Source organism: Rhamphochromis sp. 'chilingali' (assembly GCF_963969265.1).
Source record: "Rhamphochromis sp. 'chilingali' genome assembly, chromosome: 19".
In the NCBI taxonomy this organism is placed as follows: Eukaryota; Metazoa; Chordata; class Actinopteri; order Cichliformes; family Cichlidae; genus Rhamphochromis; species Rhamphochromis sp. 'chilingali'.
In genome coordinates, this window is record NC_137946.1 from 6,693,771 (window position 1) to 6,710,991 (window position 17,221).

A 17,221-nucleotide genomic window follows, 5' to 3' on the forward strand; every position below is an offset into this window, starting at 1 on the left:
GGGGAAGAAGGCGTTGTTGAGTCGGGATGTTCTGGATTTCACACTTCTAAAACCGTCCCGATGGCAGAAGTGTGAACAGTCCGTGTTGGGGGTGTGTGGGATCTTTGAGGATGGAGCCAGCTCTCCTCTGGACTCTGCGATGGTAGATGCTCTGCAGAGAGGGCAGCGCAGTCCTGGTGATCTTCTCCGCAGTTGTTATCACTCTCTGCATGCGTTTGCGGTCCATAGCAGTAGTGCTGCCATACTATGCAGTGATGCAACTTGGTCAGTGTGCTCTCGGAAATGCAGCTGTAGAAGGTGCTGAGGATCTTGGCCGACATACCAAATTTCCTCAGCCTCCTCAGGAAATACAGCCACTGCTGAGCCTTCATGACCAGCTGTGTGGTGTTCAGTGTCCAGGTGAGGTCCTCAGTGATGTAGATGCCTAGGTATCTAAAGCTGCTCACCCTCTCCACTTAACGCCCCCAGATAAACAGTGGCTGGTGAGCCCTCCTCTTCTTTCCCGTGTCCACTATCATCTCTTTGTCTTATGAGTGTTGAGGGTTGAGGTTGTCTTCACACCATGACACCAGACCGGCCACCTCTCTCCTATAAGCCGCTTCGTCCCCTCCAGTGATGCGACCAATCACTGCAGTGTTGTCCGCGAACTTCAGTATGGTGTTATCCCTATTGGAGGCGACACAGTTGTGGGTCTACAGGACTGAGGACGCAACCCTGTGGAATGCCAGTGTTTGTAATAATGCTGGCTGAAGTCCTGTTGCCGATCCTGTCGGACTGGGAAAGTCCTGTAGCCAGTCACATGGGTGATCTGGGGGATCTGCAGTCCAGTTTCCTTGGTATACAGAGTGAGTCTGCAGTCCCTGGTGTCTACCTGGGCGAACAATGACTTGAAACTCCGGTGGAAGGGTAAAGTCCAGAAGATTGTGTGAGTTACCGAAGTCCAGTAGTGTCTGTCTCGGCTATGTTAACAGTGCACAACACTTATCTAGTGCAAAAAGAACAAAAGCAAACAACAACAAACAACAAGTCGGCATCCGAGAGCAGAGCAAGCAAACATGTCTGCCTCGTGGGGCGCCATGGTTTTGCCTCCTTTATGGATTTCTTTTTAAATCACTCTTTGTCTGGTCCCTCAGCAAGGAACAGTAGGGATGGGTGAAGGAAATCTCCGTCATCCGTAGATCGAGTTTCCTCCTAAGGCGTGGGCACCAATAAGCAGAGTTCATCCTTTAACATATAACAAAATTAAAATATTCTCATGCATGATCAACGGTTAATCACGGTACCGGCCGGAGTACCGGGAGCAGTTTGGAAGAACAAGAAGACGCGGAGACTGTCCTAGGTTGTCATTCCAAACTGACTCAACTTTATTCACAAGTACAACAGTTTATATAGAGGAAAAAGGTTCGTGTGTCAGCAGATTCTCAGTTCAAACCGGTACAGACCAAATAAGGAAGCGTCTTCCTGCCCTCTGAGCAAAGAAGTATCCTTTGTATAGTTCAGCTACAATTTATGATCATCCCAGCGAAATACACTCCTAGACATAGAATACAGAGTTCTTTCATTAGTGAATTCTGAAACAAACCACCTGGCCTTTAACGAGCCTTTTCTAGGAGATAAAGAAGGGAGGATGGGAGTAAGGGAGTGATCTCTGTGGTGTTTTCGACCTTGAGGTACCATCCTGTGATTCTTACACATTAATTCTTGGGTCACAGAGAAAGAGAAAAACAACTAGTAAATGGGCCTTATTGAGTAACAGTTTTCCTGTATAATATCACTATAAAACAATATCCTGTAAATGCTACCATGGTATCAAAATATCACAACAATGGGTATCGTTTAGGTTTTATCCGATACCAGTACCAAACTGGTACTTTTGAAACGGTGCTGGTGTTTAAACGGTGCTCGAACCGGTGCTTAAAAAATGAAGAACACAAACTTTGTCCAAAAACCTCTCATGTTTAGCTGTTTTTTTTGTAAAAAGATAACAATGTTAGCCTTTTCTGCAGCTATAGGGGATTTATGGTATCACTCTTGGCTGGAAGCAGTGCTTAATCAATGGAAAAAACACCAACTTTGTCCAAAAACCTCTTATGTTTAGCTGTTTTCCACTTTTTCTTTGGTCATTTTAGCCTTTTTGGCCAGGGTGAAGGGAGTATCTGCCATCAAACAAGAAGACAGCCGCATGTAACTATGACGGTGTTTGCTAGTTCACCTTAAATGCATTAATTTAATAACGTGGTTAGCTTACTCAACGTAAATTACACACGGACAACATTAAGCTACTGACCCAGAGAAGAACGGCTGCTGCTGCCATCATCATCCGTCATCATTCCTGCTACACTGGCAGGGCTAGGGGCCAGGACTCTCCTCTTCGGGTTTTTGGGGGATGTTGCTAACTCCGGGACCGATAACAGGAACCACACCCGCAGTAGATGTGCACGGTGTGAGGTCTCGCAGCAAGCTATCAAATACGGCGCATTTCTCGGCTTTTAAAAAAATGCTATGCGTCGCCAGGTGTTTCAACAGATTCAAGGAGTTACCTCCTTTGCACAGTATCACCTTAAAGCACTTGTTGCAGGCTGCTGAGTTTGCATCTTTTGCTGTGAAGTACAGCCAGACTTTGACCGCTTCGCCTTGGGCATTTTTAATCTGTAGCTCTGCTCTAAAAGAACGTACGTACCTGGCCCCGCCTACTACGCTTGCAAAGGTAAAATGATTGGCTGGAATCCAAAGTGTCTGACATCTCAGGAAAAAAAAGCACCGAAATAAAGCACCGAAATGTGCGCTGCTTTACGGTCTGGTTACTAACGTTTATGTCAGAACCGTCAGATAGCCGTACCCATCCCTAAGGAACAGTTTACCTTGAAGAGGCAACGCAATGAGTGTATGCTGTTATACATGACCCAACTTCCGTTTACTTTATGTTTACAATATAAAACATTAATACTTACAAAAACTGCATAACCACAATAACATGTTTTTTTTTTTTCAGCCTTGGGGATCGATTCTGAGGAACTGGAATTTCCTAGCGGTGACACACCCTGGCTATATGGCCTTCCTTACTTATGATGAAGTCAAAGCTCGACTGCACAAGTACATCAACAAGCCTGGCAGGTATGTAATCCTTCAATTTCAGCATGCAGAAAGGGCTGGATCACAGAGGGTCTCAGGATGAATGGATACTGTCATTGCTTCCTTAACTTGTAAAAATTTTATTTTGCCATTTGTTCTGTCCCTGTTACTTATTTTACCAAGCTGTAGAGCGGACTTTCCAACTGCTATGACACTTCTGCTTAATGCAGTTAACTCTAATTTAGCTTATTTCGGCTTAGAATGCTCAAAAATACTGGCATAAAGAATATGACACAAAATATGGCACAGAATTTTAACCAGGTTTGTACTTTGAGCATTTGTGACTTAATATTCATAGTATGAACACAGAATTTGCATTAAAGCTAGTTTTCAATGAGTCTTGCTGGTCCCTTTGTTTCAGCTGGGAAAGTTTCTATCGTATATCGTTTATATCGCCCACCCCTAATAGGACCTTCCACTTCTGTCCCCATTGGTTCTCCTCTTTTAAGCCACAGCCATCAGTGACTGTGTCTCCTTACACCTTTAACACCTAATAAGCCAAAGGCTTTAGATAGAAGTTGATCAGCAAAACACTTTATTCAACCTCTAAAAGGAAACTCCTTGCTCTGTCTCCAGGTTGTTGTCAACCAATGACTTCAGATTTATGTGTGACAAAACAGTTTTCTAGAAGTACTGCCTCATATTTCCAGTTTGTAAATAATAAATAAAAATATTTTTACACCCCTTTTTACTAGTGGTTTGTTCATTCAGTCAAGTGTAGTAGTGTAGTGTTCCCACACAGTACTAATCCCTAGACTTGTAGTCAAGACCGCCTAATCCGAGACCAAGACCGAGACCAAGTCGAGACGAGACCAAGACCAAGACCGAGACAAAAAAAGTATTTAAACTGCAGCCAGATGCTGCTTCGTTTACAGGTGTCAGGCATATTTATGTGTTTTTGCTTTCGCACAGCCCTCCTCACCGCTGTCTACTGTCTCACTCACTTACTGAGAGGACAGACACACGCTGCACTTGACTGTCGCATCTCTCACCCTCTCTGTTTTTCACATAATGATATTATCCTATATCCTTGCATGTGATTGGCCACAATATGGAGGGATTGGAGCATAGCTGAGCCACTGTGTGAGAGCTGAGCAGCGAAAGGAAATTAAGTGAGGGTAGAAATGACTGAAAGATTATTAGGCTCCTTTTTGAGTTTTGTTCAAAAAAGAATGACTTCATGTAGGAAAAATATATATATGTCACATATGCAGGACGCCTTAAACTATTTTTTTAATTAAGCAGCAAGGCAGAACAAAGTCAGGGCTGTATCAAGACACAGGGACTAAACCCCAATTCAACCAGACCCAGAACTGATCCGGAATTAAAACGGGACTACAACAGTTCAAAATCAGGACTACTTGGGACTTAATCAAAACAGAACCAGAATCAAAACTAGATGATAGTAGCACTAAAAATCATCATAGATCTGCACTACACTTATTTTTTAATTCTACCAAAGTAAACTATTTAGATTCAGAAAAGTTTATATAATTATTTAGCCTTGTTGTGCAAACAAGCCTGCATAACTTAATAAATATAGAATTTGAAAAGTAACAAATGGTATCTAAAAAGTTACACTAGGTACTAGATACATATTCTGATGAGTTTTGGCAAACAACCATTTGACTAACATGTGTCTCACCTGCTCTTGTTCCATCTCTGTTCTGTCCTCATTCTCCTCTCTCTCTCCCTCTCTGCTCCTCTCTCTCCCTCTTTGTGCTGACAATCAAGCCAAACACCAACATCATCAAATATACAGTGGAAACCAGATATTTACATGCTCTTCAGATAAAAACACAAACACTTTTTCAATTGTAACATCAAATCACACTAAATGTTTATTTTTTTAGATTGATAAATATAAAAACATATTTGTTAACTTTAAGAGTAAAGAGAGAAATTGTCTGTATTCCTTAATTGCAAATGGACCCAAAATGTATACAAAATTGAGCCACGCTTATGGAGGTCCACAATTCTTTTCCTGGTGTTTTGGTTGACATCTCTTGATTTTCCCATGTCAAAGAAACAGGCTCTGTGTGTTGGGGGGCCTTATATGCATCCACAGGTGTGCCACCAATTTACTCACATGGACTCTACTAACCTATCAGAAGCTTCTTAAGCTCAGAATGGAATCGCCTGGCGTTTTCGTATTAATTAACTTAGTGTATATGTACTCCTAAATTTGATGAAAGTGATTAAAATAGACAGCGCTGTCTCTCTTTATTCTGACATTTAACTAATTCAAAGATATTTCAACATTTATTTATCTAAAACAAAACAAGTTTACTCTAAATTCATGTTTAACAGTAAAAAGAAAAGTTTTTATGTTTTCTCCCTAAAGTGTATGTTGATATCTGGTTTCAACTGTGAATATACTGCTGTGTATTGAAATTCCTCTTGTTTTGCATAGAAATATACTGAACAACATACAAAGCATAATATATAAAATAACATCTACCTGAGTTTTGTCTTTGAAAGAAGCTCCTTATGTCCATTGTTGTGTTCATCAGTACACAACTGAAACCGATTTAGAGAGTTTGTTTAGCCGTGGAGGGTAACAACTGAAAATATGAAATGTAAGCTAAGACTCTCTAAAAAATTTGCATTGTTGTTCGGCTTTTTATTTATCTATTTGTTGATTCACTCGAAGAGCAAGTAACGCAACCAAGTGATCAGTTTGATATCAATCTTTTGTGATACACCGTCATATTTACATTATTTGTACAGTACGAATGATTTGCTTTGGTACCTGGTCAAACTTAAGCTCTCCTCTGTCTGCAGCAAACTCGCAGGCAGCAGCTTCTCCCCCCTCACTCACATGGGTGCTGTGCTCCTAGTGCCTGAACTCTGTGCTTCTTGTATTGTTTTTGTTTTATACAGTTGTCAGTCAGGCATCTAACTAACAAATTACACTCCAAAAGGACCCCATGCTTCTGAAAAAATGACCCGGGCTTAAGCCCAGTAAGCCACCCCCTCGCTCCGCTGATGGTTGACTCCAAATCTCCCGAACACTATGTCGATTTGAGAACGCAAGACCGAGACCAAGACCGAGACCAAAGTCACTCGAGACCAAGACAAGACCAAGACAAAAGTCAGTCGAGACCAAGACGAGACCAAGACCACGTAAAAGTGGTCTCGAAACCGGTCTCGAGACCAAGACCGGTCTCGAGAAATCCAACTCTACTAATCCCTAAGCAAAATATTAACTGAAACCAAAACCTCAAGACAATGATCAAGACAAACAAAGCTCTTTATTGTCATTATATATGTACAACACAATTATGGGTGTTCCACACAAGCTGTGTGGAAATAAAATATAAATGGTAAGACAGTAGGAATAAATAACAAACTATATATATATATATATATATATATATATATATATATATATATATATATGTATATATTAGGGTTGCAACGATACACAAAATTCACGGTTTGGTTCGGTTCGATACTTTGGTGTCACGGTTCGATATTTTTTCGATACAAAAAAAAATGTTCATGCCTTTTTAATTTGTCATTTATTACATTTTCACGGCACATTCCGCACCACATCTCTGTGCGTTCATCATTTGTTTGAAGCCAGCTCACCTCCTGCAACTACTTTTCCAAGAATACGTGCTTCTTTTGTGGTTCGGACTCCTGACATTTCTTTGGAGGTGGAGGAACATCACAGTAATTGCTTAAAGGAGCTTCTTCGACATCTTTAAGAGTTCTAAACAAATGTCTGTCCTCCTCCTGAAAATCTTATGTACGCAAACACGCGTTGCAAGTTCTTATCTTGTGTGCGTTTTTTATTTTGACAGCGAATGCGCACCTGCGGACCACTTATGTGCAGCCCTGGTTATTTAGCTTGTCATATTGCAGCCACAGAAATTCTTTTGTCCATGAAACCATAAAGCTGCACTTTCTTTTTGCCTTATAGTCTGATTTGTCATAACTTTTCCGTTTTGTGGTAAGCTTTTCTTTGGCTGTCACTTCTTCACCCTGACCTGTCTTATTTGGCTCAGCAGAACTAAAATATATATCCTGCTGCTTTTACACACGCACTCACATAACGCTCAGCGATTCTCTGCGCGATCAACCTCTCACATGTTTAAGCTTGCTGCGGGAGATTTCACTTGTCATGTTTGCTTGTCATGTTTGCAAGCTAACGATTGATAAGACGATGTCAGAGGAATTGGTGCGCAAATTATCATCACTCACCAATCAGTGCTGTCGCTCACAGTCCGCGCGATTGCAAAGTGAAAGCAAAAAACAAGCGCAAATTCAAACGCGATTTCAATATGTCACATATTGACAGTGGCTCACCGATGCCAATGACATAATTACCCAGCTACATTTCCGAAAGAATGCAAAAGCATTGACATATATTTTTCCTTCCTACAATAGGCCGACGGGCAGGGCAGAGATAGATTTTGGTAGCCCGACTGGAAAAATGGACGTCGGGCTAGCGATTTTGCGAGCCCTGTATCTGATTGAGGAATCCCTCATCTTTGGAAAAGAGAGTTTATTACAGAGAAATGGCTCTTTCCAAAATAAAAGCTATACTATACGCTTCTTCTGGGCTATATTCTCAGCAGCATATTAAACATATCAGGTCCCCATAAGGAGAATCATGTGCTAACGGCTGTCTAAATGACTCGGGTAAAGTTTGTAGCATGCTGCTTGTTGTTTTTGTCTGCTTCCACTTGTCTTTGCACTTGGATGATGTCGGTGTAAATGTGCAGTCATATTCGTTGTGTTCCCACTAGTGCTGTCAGCGTAAATCTAGTTGAAATGACATTAACGCCACAACACGGCAAATCTTCGTTAACAAGCTACCGCGGGGCGTGCATGGGGCTGGACAGCCAACACGTTAACGAGCTAACTGCGCTAACACACTAGCTCCCACCCATGTAATTGAGCATTGCATGGCACATCCAGCATACTGTTTTACTTTAGTCCATGACGCGCTTACCTTCAGGGTCATACGTCACATGAAAACCAAAATAGTTCCAAACGCCACATCTGAATGAGGGTGGGGGAGGTTCAATTTGCCATGTTGCAAGGAGAGCTTAACTTCTGTCTCGCTAGCTTGCCCTGCGCTCAGTGAATCTGCGTTCGACTACTCCGCCTAGGCTGCACTGTCCACAGACAGCATCGTCAGAAGGAAAGTTGATAAAATAAATTAAAAATTTTGTATTGTTCGATACATATGCATACCGAACCAAAAGCACTGTATCGAACGGTTCAATATCGATACGAGTATCGTTGCACCCCTATATATATATATATGTATATATATATATATATATGTATATATATATATATATATATATATATATATATATAGTCAGATAACTCAAAGTTTATTCAACTCATTCTTCTTGCTTCCTCCACTTCTGTACCATTGACTCATTAATGCTGTATTCTATCACAGCTTCTCTATTCCCATGTTGTTGCGGTATCTTAATGATTAACTTCGTATTGTGGAAGGATTTTCTCAGTTGTTCTCCTGACTGAAGCTTGGTTCGTTTACAGCATCCAGCCATGCGATTGCATTTGTCCCTAACCATTAGGAACCCTTAAGTTTTATCAAGTTCAGTTTTCATGGATGCCTGGATGTTAAACTTAATTGTTACACCTGGTAAAGCAGCAATGCTGATCACTTTAATAAAAGATGACAGAATTTAGACAATTTTTAACTCTAAGTGTGCTGCAGTGTTTGTTTGACTTTGGGACCTGAAGCAAACTGAGTTTTGGGACCAGATTACTCTGCGAGGCCATGAGCCGTAATGCCCAGAAAATCTATCAAAGTGGTGTGGCTTTGTAGCTTACCAAAGTCGTACTAAAACATTTTTTGACAGATTTTTGAGCGCCGTGCACCACATAGAATCCGTTCAAGGTCAGTAAACTCAACCAGAATTCATATATAAGGCACACTGGATTATAAGGTGCAATGTCGATTTTTGAGAAAATTAAAGGCTTTTACGAGCACCTTATAGTCCGACAAATACGGTAATAACGACAGCCCGCTTGTATGTTCTACAAAAAATGTGCTTTGGTGGGTATCTGACGGACAAGCACCAAACCAGTTCCACATCACTGAAGTTGCAACATTTTTACAAAACAATTCTGGTTCGTCCATTTCACTCAACGATCCGCTTTTCCCCTTCTCATTCTCCATTGGTGCCATGCTTTTTCGGCCACTGAACATGTAACCCGTTCAAGTGTTACGCCTGTTGTTCTTGCGTTGTGTTCTGGCATGAAAGTAAGAGGCAGGCGACAGTACTGGGTCTTTGGCTGTTTACTGCACATTTGCAACACAGAAATACACTCAACAAAAATATAAACGCAACACCTTTGTTACTGCTCCCATTCCCCATGGGATGGACGTAGAGACCTAAAATTCATTCCAGATACACAATATAACCATCCCTCCCAAACAGTGGTCACAAATCAGTCCAAATGTGTGGTAGTGGGCACATCTGCCATATTGAGATAATCCATCCCACCTCACAGGTGTGCCACATCAGGATGCTGATCTGACATCATGAGTAGTGCACAGGTGTACCTCAGACTGCCCACAACAAAAGGCCACCCTGGAATGTGCAGTTTTGTCTCACAGCAAAATGCCACAGATGCCACAAGCAATGAGGGAGCGTGCAATTGGCATGCTGACAGCAGGAATGTCAACCAGATCTGTCGCCCGTGCATTGAATGTTCATTCCTCAACCATAAGCCGTCTCCACAGGCGTTTCAGAGAATATGGCAGCACATCCAACCGGCCTCACAACCGCAGACCTCGTGTAACCACACCAGCCCAGGACCTCCACATCCAGCAGGTTCACCTCCAAGATCGTCTGAGACCAGCCACCCAGACAGCTGCTGGAACAATTGGTTTGCACAACCAAACAATTTCTGCACAAACTGTCAGAAACCGTCTCAGGGACGCTCAACTGCATGCGCGTCGTCCTCATCGGGGTCTTGACCTGACTCCAGCTCGTCGCCGTAACAGACTTGTGTGGGCAAATGCTCACATTCAATGGCATCTGGCACGGTGGAGAGGTGTGCGCTTCACGGATGAATCATGGTTCACATTGTTCAGGGCAGATGGCAGCTGAGAATGTCCCAGTTCTTGCATGGCCAGCATACTCACCGGACATGTCACCCATTGAGCATGTTCGGGATGTGCTTGACCGGCGTATACGACAGCGTGTACCAGTTCCCACGAATATCCAACAACCTCGCACAGCCATTGAAGTGGAGTGGACCAACATTCCACAGGCCACAATTGACAATCTGATAGACTCCATGCGACGATGTGTTGCACTGCATGAGGCAAATGGTGGTCACACCAGATACTGACCGGTTCTGGGACCCCAGACCCCCAATAGCGCAAAAAACTGCACATTCCAGGGTGGCCTTTTGTTGTGGGCAGTCTGAGGTACACCTGTGCACTACTCATGATGTCAGATCAGCATCCTGATGTGGCACACCTGTGAGGTGGGATGGATTATCTCAATATGGCAGATGTGCCCACTACCACACATTTGGACTGGTTTGTGACCACTGTTTGGGAGGGATGGTTATATTGTGTATCTGGAATGAATTTTAGGTCTCTACGTCCATCCCATGGGGAATGGGAGCAGTAACAAAGGTGTTGCGTTTATATTTTTGTTGAGTGTAAGTGTCTGTTCGGTGTGTGTCACACGACTGCCAGTACACTTCTCCTCCGGCCATGCTGAAAGGAGCTGTGTCTGCAGCTTCATTAACACTACAATAATATAATAAATCAAATACAACAAATTGTTTTAAAACATTAACTTAAGCTCTCAAAAACAAAAAGCACAAAATAAATAATATGTCATTAAAAAAACATCAAAAACAACTTATAAGAACAATAAACAAAATAATTCAAAAACAAATAAACAGTCAGATAAATACAATATCTGACCAAGATCCAATATTCTGGTACTTATAGTTCAAACATTATACTTCAGTACAATTATATTAATAACCGCCATCTAGCAGGCAATACAACACTGTACTCATAAAAACGAGTGAAAGACTGCATCTCCAAAACATGAGAACATCTCCATACCTGCAACACAGAAATATGTGTCTGTTCTGTGTGTGTCACGCGACTGCCAGTACACCTCTCCTGACGAAGGAAAAAAGGAGTGCATGCTGTTAAAAAAAAGACTGCCGCGAATACGCTCTCAAGCCGATCAGGCTAACTTAGCATGCTAGCATTTCAGCTGCGTTCTCGGCTAAAACTCATTATAAGCGTATATTAGCGAACTCCGCCCTCCACAAAACTTATCCCGAATGAGTCTCTTAATGACAAACAAAAATGCGGCGGTTCGGCTGTATTCACATTGCAGCTTGGGATCTGAACAAACTTTAATTTGCAGAGAGCAACGTGGCAGTGACTTACCTCCGGCCATGCTGAAAGGAGCTGTGACCGGGGCACACAAGCACGCGCCTACGTCACCACGCAGCGCACACACACACGAACGCACACAGACTCAGATCACACAGGTAGGAGACCGAGATGCAAAAATGACATATTTAATCCAAAAAAAAAAGTGTTTTGGGTGAAATTCACAAGTATTTAACACGTATGTTACATTCACCCCCCCTGAATTTCACCAAAATCACTACACATCTGAATGGTACTGCAATACCAAGAGGCACAACGATGCTGAACTACCATCACCTCCGGACCAGGCAACCCAAGGATCTTATCCCATAGTTCAGTTAAAAAACTATCCGTAAATGGATTAAAAGAAGTTGGATAGGTTGATCAGGCCTCCAACCCTTTCAGAACACAAAGGTGCAGCCTACACCTCATCAAACGTGGTCCCATTAAAGACGCACAGGGCGGGTGTCATGATGCCTCAAGCAAATACAACACATTCATAATATGCAATGGGATGACCAAAAACAGTCTATGTCAGAGGCCGAGCCTCCCGTGGCGGTAACAGGCCCCATGTAATAGGCTTCTGGACCATATTTTCTGTCAGCCTGTTGACTGACTTTACCACCCGACCTACTCTGGTAACCACTCTGCCTCGAACATTGGCATGGTCAGGGTCATGTCTTGGCAAGTTGGATGGCTGCCCAGTATACGGCTGACCAGAGGTCTGATTCATGTTTGAGCCAGAAACAGGAACAGTCTGCGGAACAACAGCGTCCCCATGACAGGCACCTGGAGCAGAAACTGTGCCAGACTGTGTCAAATCAGAGGTAGCGGAACAGTCAACCGGAGTAGGAAGAGCAAAGTGCTGGGCCTGACCAGAAGGGCTTGCTGAAGTGTGCCTTGTGCAAGTCTGAGAGTCAGGTAAGGCATTGTCCACATCTGCACCATCACATGAACCGTGCCGACGATCCGTGGCCTGTGAGGCATGCTCTCCTGCCACAGAATCCACATCCACTCCATGGCTCAAATCCGAAAGGACCCACAAGGAAGTCCTTGCTGCGGTAGACTCTGTCTCTAGACTGCCAGGATCCTCCAGATCCCCACAAGCACTGAGATCCCCCTCACTGGAGAAAACGTCCAGGGACTGACTTCCCAATGAATCCTGAACAGGAAGGAAACTCACGTCCAACAGAAGGTTTCTGTGTACAGCCTTACTTTGGCCTGAAGAGTCACTGATCCTGTAAATGTGGGTCCTGGGATGCCTCTCCACAACAGTATAAACCTGAGGCTCCCACTTGTTTGCAAGTTTCTTCTTGCCCCGCTCGCCTTTATTGGCAAGCAGGACGCGATCCCCAACATTCAGAGACACACCTTTGATTTTCTTATTATATTGATGAGCCTGATGCTCCTGCTCATTGCTGGTGTGCTCCTGGGCGATCTTGGCAGCCTCAGACAAGTATGACAGAAGAAGCTTGGAGTAGCTGTTAAAGTCCACCACAATGGGATCATGCAAAACAGACTTGAACATAACGTCGACCGGTAGTCGTGGGACACGGCCGAACATCAAGTAGAATGGGACATATCCAGTAGTCTTGTGAACAGTTGCATTATAAGCAAAGGTCAATGTCTGAATCTGCTGCAGCCATTCCTGTTTGGCTCTGAGAGGGAGAGCGCGCAGCATGTTGCCAAGTGTGCGGTTGAACCGCTCCGTGCCACCATTGCCCATAGGGTGATAAGCAGTAGCGTGAGACTTGGCAACGCCCGAAATCTGCAGGAGTTCAGAAAATAATTCACTTTCAAAGCTGGGACCTTGGTCTGAGTGAATACGCTCAGGGAAACCATATACACAAAAAACACAGTCCCATGACTTTCTGGCAACCTGCTTGGCAGTCTGATTCTTGCACGGGAAAGCAAAGGCCGTTTTCATGAAGTGGTCAGTCGCCACAAGCACATCAACAGAGCGCTTCTTTTTGTCCTCTGCTGACCAAAAGTCAATGCAGATGAGCTCCATGGGAGCAGAGGTCTTAATGCTCTCTAATGGGGCTCGTGCTGCAGGCTCTGGAGTCTTGGCAAGTATGCACCTTCCACAGCACCGAACATGCTCCTTCACATCCCTCTCCATATTGGGCCAGAAAAAACGTTGCCTTGCTAGGTGGAGGGTCCGAACTTGACCCTGGTGCCCTGCCAAATCGTGGACACCTTTCAAGGCCTGCGCCCGTAAATTCAGTGCTTCAATAAGGCCAGTGCCCTGGAATCCATATCATGTCTCTCACGCCTGGAAGGGCGCCTCCTGCAGGCTACGAGTGGCAGGACAGCGGAGATGATAGGATCTTGAAGTTGGTGGTCCTCCAGCTCATGTATGGTAAGTGAAGGCAGTACCTCATTGCCAACTGGTTGCAACTGCTGAACAAGGTGGAGAAGGGACGCAGCTCTATTCTCCGCAGCGGTTTCCCAGTAATCATGGTGAACCAAGGTAGCTGTGACTTCCGACGAACTGTAGGAATCTTCTGAGGTCAGAGCTGGAACAGGTTGTTGGGCAACCTGAAGATTTTGGACACCAAACCTGAAAGCGTCCTGCACCTCATGAGCCGCCGCACCTTCTCCATTCCGCACCAAGTGCTCATAGGGCTCCTGAAGCAAGCGCCCACCAATAGAATAGGTGAAGGGGTCACGACTGAGTGCATCTGCTACAACATTCTTTCGACCCGGGATGTATCTCAAATCAAAGTTGTAGGATGACAGCTTGGCCACCCACCTTTGTTCATAAGCGTCCAGCTTGGGCTTGGTCAATATATGAACGAGCGGGTTGTTGTCAGTCCACACTGTGAACTTGTGCCCCTTCAACCAATGGCTGAACTTTTCAGAGATGCTCCACTTCAGGGCCATGAACTCAAGGCGATGGGCTGGGTATCTCTGCTGTGACCTGCTTAGCGCTTTGCTCGCGAAAGCAATAGGGCGTGCCTTGTCCCCGTCGATAGGCAATTGTGATAAAACCACTCCCAGTCCATCCAGAGAAGCATCCACAGACAAAATGAACGGTCGTGAAAAGTCAGGATGAGCCAACACGGCACAGTTAAGGAGGTCGTCCTTCAGTTTATGAAAGGCCTTGTCACATGCAGGGCTCCAATCTGCAGCAGTCAACTTCCTGAACATGCCAGCACCCCTCTAAGCCTGACTAGTCCGTCCCTTCCTCTTCTGGCCAGCCGTCAGAGCAAACAGAGGCTTGGCAATGGCTGAGCAACCAGGAATGAAGCACTGATAGAAAAAGTCCATTCCTAAAAAGGACTTAATCCTTTTCACAGAAGGAGTGCAACCATCCTTCTCCATTAGAGCCTCCTTTGGCATCTTGGAAATCACTTCCACCTTAGCTGGGTCCACAGCGACTCCGGTCTGGTCGATGACATGACCAAGAAACCTGACTGACTTCCGCAGCAGATGACACTTTTTTGGACTCAGCTTGAGATTGTTGTCTCTCAACCTTTGAAAAACAGCTCGGAGCCGGCAGAGGGCTTCCTCTTCAGTGGGAGCAAAGACCAGGAGGTCATCCAAGTTGCAGAGCAGACTGGTGAAGTTGAGGTCACCAAAGATGTTCAGCATCATGCGCATAAATGAAGCTGGGCTATTGCAGAGCCCTTGTGGCATCCGGTTGTATTCGTACAGGCCAACAGGCATTGTGAAAGCGGTGTACTTCTTATCCTCCTCACACATTGGAATGTTGTAAAACCCAGAGGTTAAGTCCATCATGCTGAAGAAGGCATTGCCCCCAAGCGCGGCAAGGCAATCTGCTTGGTGAGGGAGTGGGTGCGCATCCTTAAGAGTTCGCGCATTCAACCACCTGAAGTCCGTACAGATCCTCAATCCACCATCCTTCTTCCAGACCATGACGAGGGGGGATGCATACTCGCTGATGGATTTGCGAATAATCCCTTTCTCCTCCATGTCAGTGAGCAGGGGGTACTCTTCTGTAAGGCATGCGGAATGGGCGTTCATCAGTCAGGTGGATCCGATGTACAAAGCGTTTAGCTTCGCCACAGTCAGGCGGGTGTCTAGAGAAGATGTCCTCATACTGCTCAATTAGCTCAACAAGCTCTCTCTTTGAATGTAAGCTGGCTAAGTCAATGTCAAGATCACCCAAACCTAGGGAGCACAACCTGTCATTCAAGACAGCCTCAGTAGCGGCTGGCCCACTGACTGGTACCTGGGCCATACTCGCCATCTTGCAGGAGTCCTGCTGGAAATCAAGGTCCTCCACCGCAAGGCAAGATGAAACAACAGCAACCCTCGAGTTGCGTTTCAAGGTTAGCGGTTTTGAGGAGAGATTGGTCATCTTCAATGGCACCCACCGATCACCCCACATGGATGTGATCACCCGGCCAACAAGAATGTCTCTCGGCCCAGACCCAGAGGTGCAAGGTTCCACGATAATCGTGCTGCCTGGAGAGACTGGCACATTGCTGGGCAGCCTGCCCCATTCCAGATGCTCATACTGTGGGAGTAGTGTCACAGCACGAGGCAGTTTCACAGTGCCAATTTTGTCAGGAACCTCCTCACCCCTCCATCTAGTGGTGCACGACATCATGTCCAAGAAGTGCTCATAGTCAAGAAGCAAGTGCTTGCTCCCCACAGACACAAGCTTCCAATAGTCATCAGAATGTTTCATAACTCGCATCAGGTACTTGAGGACATTGGAGCCAATGATGAGCTCATCACGCTGGCCCGACACTACCAAAACTGGTACAATGCATTTTACACTGTGGACAGTAAGTGTCAAGTCATAAATGCACTTTGGGTGGGTCTGCTTCCCACCACAGCCAACCAGTACAATACGTTCGGCCGACTGCGGTCCACTCACAAGAGCTCCAGCCTCTCTAAGTGACTTCTCGGCCTCTTCACTCATAGTGCAAGCCATGGACCCGGAATCCATCATGCCCCTCAAGTTAACCTTGTCATTCACTGCAACTTGGGTGTAGAACAATTCACTAAATGTAGGCACTACTGCTGGTCCCTGAACCACGACACGGTATCCCTCTGGAATTGTTGAACAGGTGTTGACATAAAGAAATTCAAGATCCGATTCATCATGATTGAGGGTATTAGGTTCATCCCCCACACTGCCCCTCTCCAAGTGTGGGCGATTCAGTTTTCCAAAGGCCAACTCTGCCTCGCGACAGCTCCAGCCTCTCGTCCCTCACGACGACCGTGAGAGTCCTTTTTCCAATGACCAGGAGCAAAGCATGCAAGACAGAGATTCTCTCTCCTGCAGTGCATGTGAGTGGAATGACCAGTGTTGCCACAGACCTGACAACTCTTCTTAAGAAAGGGCCTGCGGGTAAAATGCTGTGAAGGTGCAGATGCAGGGGCTGCAGTCTGCACATTCTGACATGCAATCACGCGATCCAAGAGGCTGATCAGAGCGCGCATGCCAGTCACGTCAAAAGCTTGGGTGTTAGTCGAACCAAGCTCGCAACCAACTGACTGCTGACTAGACTGAGTGGTCACAGGGCTTGTTGGTGACTGTTGGAACTGAGGAGTAGGTGTAGGCACCGGACAAGAAGACACTGATGTCCCAGAAGGACAGGTTGTCGAAACATCAGCTAGAACAGGAGTGAAGCAAACTGCTGTGGGCGAAAGCTGATAAGCGAGGTTTGAGGCTGGTGCTGTAGGCTGAGACTGCAAGCC

At 45.0% G+C, this 17,221-nt stretch overlaps 1 protein-coding gene across 8 annotated transcripts in view; it reads left to right on the forward strand.

Moving 5' to 3' along the window:
- Window positions 1-17,221, forward strand: part of cblb (Cbl proto-oncogene B, E3 ubiquitin protein ligase) — a 174,848-nt gene that overhangs the window by 34,994 nt on the left and 122,633 nt on the right. For all 8 annotated transcript variants that reach the window (XR_013969943.1, XM_080867435.1, XM_080867433.1 and 5 more), the window contains one exon: window positions 2,993-3,114. Coding sequence is in view for 7 of the 8 variants with exons in the window: in XM_080867435.1 (XP_080723561.1) it covers window positions 2,993-3,114 (122 nt within the window). In the remaining variant the exon portion in view is untranslated. The remainder of the gene's footprint in view (window positions 1-2,992; window positions 3,115-17,221) is intronic.